At 50.6% G+C, this 5,713-nt stretch overlaps 1 protein-coding gene across 1 annotated transcript; it reads left to right on the forward strand.

The window, feature by feature from the left end:
- Positions 1 to 2,471: 2,471 nt before the first annotated feature.
- Positions 2,472 to 5,511, forward strand: LOC127336882 (probable isoaspartyl peptidase/L-asparaginase 2). The gene is made up of 2 exons (XM_051363744.2): positions 2,472 to 2,998; positions 4,684 to 5,511. Exons 1-2 carry the CDS (start codon positions 2,603 to 2,605, stop codon positions 5,281 to 5,283), a joined length of 996 nt encoding a protein of 331 aa, XP_051219704.1. The 5' UTR covers positions 2,472 to 2,602; the 3' UTR covers positions 5,284 to 5,511.
- The last annotated feature ends 202 nt before the right edge of the window (positions 5,512 to 5,713 follow it).

A 5,713-nucleotide genomic window follows, 5' to 3' on the forward strand; every position in this document is an offset into this window, starting at 1 on the left:
CCTAGTAACGAAATATTCTCGGAATCGGACGAAATCAACGCCTGTGTTCCTATTTTTCCCGGAAGCATCCGAACACACGAGAACCGCCAGAGAAGGGAGGCAGGGCCCCCCCACCACCCCCCGGCGCGCCCTAGGGGGGCGCCCCTAGGGTGTGGGCCCCCTTCGACCTTCCCGCGCGCCGCCTCTCGCCTATAAAAAGCCCTGGATCAGGAAAACCCTACACCAATCGACGAAACCCACGAAAACCTTCCGGAGCCGCCGCCATCGCGAAGCCAAGATGCGGGGACGGGATCTCTGTTCCGGCACCTGCCGAGCGGGGAAGTGCCCGGACGGCTTCGCCAGCGACACCGCTGCCATCTCCACCGCCATCTTCATCACCGCTGCTGCTCCCCTGAGGAGGGAGTAGTTCTCCATCGAGGCTCGGGGCTGTACCGGTAGCTATGTGGTTAATCTCTCTACTATGTACTTCAATACAATGATCTCATGAGCTGCTTTACATGATTGAGATTCATCTGAGTTTTGTATCACAATTCATCTATGTGCTACTCTAGCGATGTGTTATTAAAGTAGTTCTATTCCTCCTGCACGTGTGTAAAGGTGACAGTGTGTGCACCGTGTTAGTACTTGGTTTATGCTATGATCATGATCTCTTGTAGATTATGGAGTTAACTATTGCTATGATATTATTGATGTGATCTATTCCTCCTACATATGCATGAAGGTGACAGTGTGCATGCTATGCTAGTACTCGGTTTAGTCTGTTGATCTATCTTACACTTAAGGTTACTTAAACATGAGCATTATTGTGGAGCTTGTTAACTCCGGCATTGAGGGTTCGTGTAATCCTACGCAATGTGTTCATCATCCAACAAAAGTGTAGAGTATGCATCTATCTATTCTGTTATGTGATCAATGTTGAGAGTGTCCACTAGTGAAAGTGTAATCCCTAGGTCTTGTTCCTAAATACTGCTGAGTTACTACTACTTGTTTCTTTGTTTCTTGTGTTACTATCTTGCAATACCACCACCATCAACTACGCGCCAAGCACTTTTCTCGCACCGTTGCTCTTTGCTCATACATATTTATACCACCTGTATTTCACTATCTCTTCGCCGAACTAGTGCACCTATTTGGTGTGTTGGGGACACAAGAGACTTCTTGCTTTGTGGTTGCAGGGTTGCATGAGAGGGATATCTTTGACCTCTTCCTCCCTGAGTTCGATAAACCTTGGATATCCACTTAAGGGAAACTTGCTGCTGTTCTACAAACCTCTGCTCTTGGAGGCCCAACACTGTCTACAGGAAAGGAGGGGGAACGTAGACATCACCGCTGCGTCTGTTGCTGGCGGCGCCACAAAAAAGGTGGCCAAGCTGAAGAAGCTCACCAAGGATCTGATGTCGGACGAGCGTTGGGCCGAGTCGGTGAAATGCACAGCTAGGAGAGAGGCTGTCAGAGCTCGGGCGACCGCCGCCAGGCTAAAAAACGAGCGGCAGAAAGAGAACGACCACATCCTCGCCGAGCGGGCCTAGGCCAACGACGAATCGCTAGCAAAGAAAGCCGCTCATCAGGCCGTCATGCTGATGAAGAAAGAGGCGCTGAACGTGTCATTCAGCCAAGGTGTGGCTAGTGTCCGACTGTCTGTGCTTGTCGGGTAGGTGGCTCAAGAGCTTATTTGTAATTTTAATTATTTTTTCATCTGTTTATGTAGATGGTGTTGATTATGAATATATCGGTGAATTTTTTGCAAAAAAAAGATGTGAATTTTTTCTTTGCCTGAAATCTGCTGGTTTTGCCATACGTGAAAGATTGACGGTTGCAAACACGAGAGTGCGACTTGTATGGAGTTGTTAGGGCATGTACAATGGTCTAGACAGGTGGTGTCTGTAATAGCACTCCAGATCATATATAGACAGTAGTATAGACAGTGTCTACAGTGGTCTGTCTGTAAGCTATCTATTTTTAGCCATAATCATGTGTGAGTATAAGTTATAGACACCCTTCATACAACAATAAAAATACTGTCTGTAGTTCGTAAGAAGAAGCCACACCGTCAGAATTTCTGCAGCAAACCTCCCTCTCTCTCCGCATTCTCTTTCATCCACATCACCAAAATTACCTATAACTACCCCTTACAGACAGCTGAGTCATCACCATTGTACATGCCCTTACCGATGGAACGACCTACCGTGTGCAGCTGAACCGAAAACCAGAGCCAACAATGCTTATCACAAGCGGGGTCGTCCAGCTGTACCGCGAAGGAGCATGCTCCCAAAACCGGCATGGTGTTACGAACGACACGCACCTGTAAACAGGTGGTGTAATCCCGCTGTAGTACTGGATACCGTTCATCAGGTGAAGGAAAAAGAATCTGGCCATTCCCGGACTTGAGATTTCCTTTCCCAAACCCTGGCGTCCGGAGCAGCCACCCTCTATAAATACCCCGCGCCACCGCTCCTCCATCTCCACCACCACACACCACCAACAAGAACAGAACAGAGCACAACATCACCTAGCTAGCCGCAGCGGCAGAGAGTCACCGAGATCCAAGAACCTAGCTAGCGCAAACACCCCGCCGCCGCACCACCACCACCAACACAAGCGCATGGGTCGCTGGGCCATTGCGATCCACGGCGGCGCCGGCGTGGACCCGAACCTGCCGGAGCAGCGGCAGGAGGAGGCGAAGCGCGTCCTGGCCCGGTGCCTGCAGCTCGGCGTGGACCTGCTCCGCGCCGGCGCCCCGGCCCTGGACGTGGTGGAGGCGGTGGTGCGCGAGCTGGAGACGGATCCCTGCTTCAACTCCGGCCGGGGGTCCGCTCTCACCCGCGCCGGCACCGTGGAGATGGAGGCCAGCATCATGGACGGCCGCGGGCGGCGCTGCGGCGCCGTCTCCGGCGTGTCCACCGTCCGGAACCCCGTGTCGCTGGCGCGGCGCGTGATGGAGAAGTCGCCCCACTCGTACCTCGCCTTCGCCGGCGCCGAGGATTTCGCGCGCGACCAGGTAATTCATTAACGGCGCGATCTTTTTTTCTCTTTATTGTGGCTGATTAATTCTGCATGCTCCGCGTGATTTTTTGCCAAATTTAATCCCGAACTAAAAGGAAACCGTTAACTCGCCTGCATGGCGATCTAATCAACAGTTCAAGAAATTTTTTAATCGAGAAAAAGTTCACTTGCGGCTGCCATGGCTCCGCGGAACGTGACGGAGTAGAGTAGTGAGGAGCATGCAGCCGAAATCTTCACGGCGAACGAGTCCTAGAGAATCGGAGGTGGTCGACACGTGTACATGACCAGGGGTTGCGCACGGTGCACAGCTGCTTGCAGCTAGCTTGCACGGGAAAGGCCGTTCCTTGCGACATGCAAATCCAGCAAGTTTATCTCGGAAACAAGCACAGGAAGCCCTGTCATCAGCTATCTAAATCTTGTTTAGCCCAACAAGTTAAGCAAACTTGCTGTCAAAATAAAGTTAAGCCAACATGTGAAGGCCATTTCACAAACCATAAAGAAAACAAACTGTGCAGCCCCTGCACGTGCTTGTCTCGCTTTCGTCCCCTGGTATTGGGAGAAATGTGTGGACCAAGTACGTTCACATCTTGTTGAAAGCAACATGTCTACAATCTTGTTGCCTTACCTAAAAATAAAAATAAAAATCTTGTTGCCTTACCACGCACACAGCCGCCGATTCATGGCCAATTTCTTACTTACTGCATGGTAAAAGCGTTGTTCAAAAAATCATCTAGGCTAACTGTGAAATAAACGAAGGAAGTATCTTCTCGTTAAAATGACATCATCGAATCTTAGCTGCAACCTAAATTGGAACTCATGTGCATGAAGCAAGATACAAATTCAACGTTGCAAAACTCTACTAAGTACGAGCTTCGTTCTTAATTAGTCTACTAGGTAAATAAAATGCAACGATAGTGGGTTAGATGTGACCCAAAAACATTATTCTCGCGTCGTGATAGCAGCCGCCTTGCACCTACCAAGCCACAATTTTCCTCCGCCGGCAACCTCCCTGACCGTTTGATATTTGCATGTCATTCCAATTTCCAACCCTAATCTTGTCTTGTGCTATAAAAATCTCTAGCTCTACAAAAGCCCTCAAGTTGGAAGTCAAGATCCAGCTGCACTGCACCTAGCAGCCGCACCAAGTAATGAAAAAGAAACTCATCTTGTCCCATGTAGGAAAAAAAATCATGCATGTGCAAAATATTCTCTTTTGTGCCTGCTAGAACAGTTTTTTCAATAAACAAAACAAATGGCTGCCATAAGTAGTGGCAAATGTCTTGTGAGATACTCACATACATGAACCTAGGATGGTTACTGTACGCAAGTGTGTTTGCCTTGTGCCTGATGCTGCTTACAGAACGTGTGACTGAAATTGCTCCCCGCTGTGCACCACTTGCGTCGTGTGAGGGGCAACAACCATGGCCGGATCTCTTGTCCGAACCATGCCAACCGCCGCACCGGGACCATACCACTTGCACGGCCCTCCCACGAATCTGTCGTCCGTACATGCTCCACCTCCCGACAGCAGCAGTAGATCTGATTCTTACAGAATCCTGTGATATCCCTGCAATAAACAAATCCGGAATCTTTATATACATCAAGAGTTAATTTTCATCAATAACAAAATCGTCTTTTTTCAAATGTCTTGACCTAATTTTTCTGCTGATTTGATCGCAGGGCCTGGAGGTGGTGGACAACAGCTACTTCATCACCGACGAGAACGTGGGCATGCTCAAGCTCGCCAAGGAGGCCAACACCATCCTCTTCGACTACCGCGTCCCACTCTCCGGCGCCGACACCTGCGCGCTGGCCGCCGCCGCCTCGGACAACGCCAACGGCATGGTCATGAACGGGCTGCCCATCAGCATCTACGCGCCGGAAACCGTGGGGTGCGCGGTGGTCGACTCCAACGGCCACACCGCCGCCGCCACCTCCACGGGCGGGCTCATGAACAAGATGACCGGCCGCATCGGCGACTCGCCGCTCATCGGTGCCGGCACCTATGCGTGCGGGCTCTGCGCCGTGTCGTGCACGGGCGAGGGCGAGGCCATCATCCGCTCCACGCTGGCCAGGGACGTCGCCGCCGTCATGGAGTACAAGGGGCTGCCGCTGCAGGAGGCCGTCGACTTCTGCGTCAAGGAGCGGCTTGATGAGGGCTTCGCGGGGCTCATCGCCGTGTCCGGAACTGGGGAGGTGGCGTATGGGTTTAACTGCACTGGCATGTTCAGGGGCTGTGCCACCGAGGATGGGTTCATGGAGGTTGGCATCTGGGAGTGAGCGAGCTGAGCTGGGATGGGTTGTGTGAGCATTTGGCCATCCTACGATCGATTGCCATGCATGTGGTTCTCCTATGTGGATCGTGGGGTTGTACCTGGAATACTAGATAGTAGTAGTGGATTGGAAATTGGAGGTGCTTGAGATGAATAATTATGGAGATTATGATGATGATTGTGATTGGCCGTGGAAGTAATAATGTGAAAAGTTCTACTGCTTCTGAAATCAAAACCCGATCTCTTCATTCTCTCTTCAATATCCAAGTTCTTCGTCTTATTTTTCACCGTATTTCGTGGGTGCAGCAAAACTCAAGCAGGCCCACCTTCAGCACATATCATCTTGCTCAGTTGACAGTGGACTTCGAAGTTCATATTAGTCTCTGAGCTCCTCGATATCCCATTAACTGCGATACATTTTACGATATTGCCATACT

The sequence above is a fragment of the Lolium perenne genome, chromosome 2 (genome assembly GCF_019359855.2).
Source record: "Lolium perenne isolate Kyuss_39 chromosome 2, Kyuss_2.0, whole genome shotgun sequence".
NCBI lineage: Eukaryota > Viridiplantae > Streptophyta > Magnoliopsida > Poales > Poaceae > Lolium > Lolium perenne.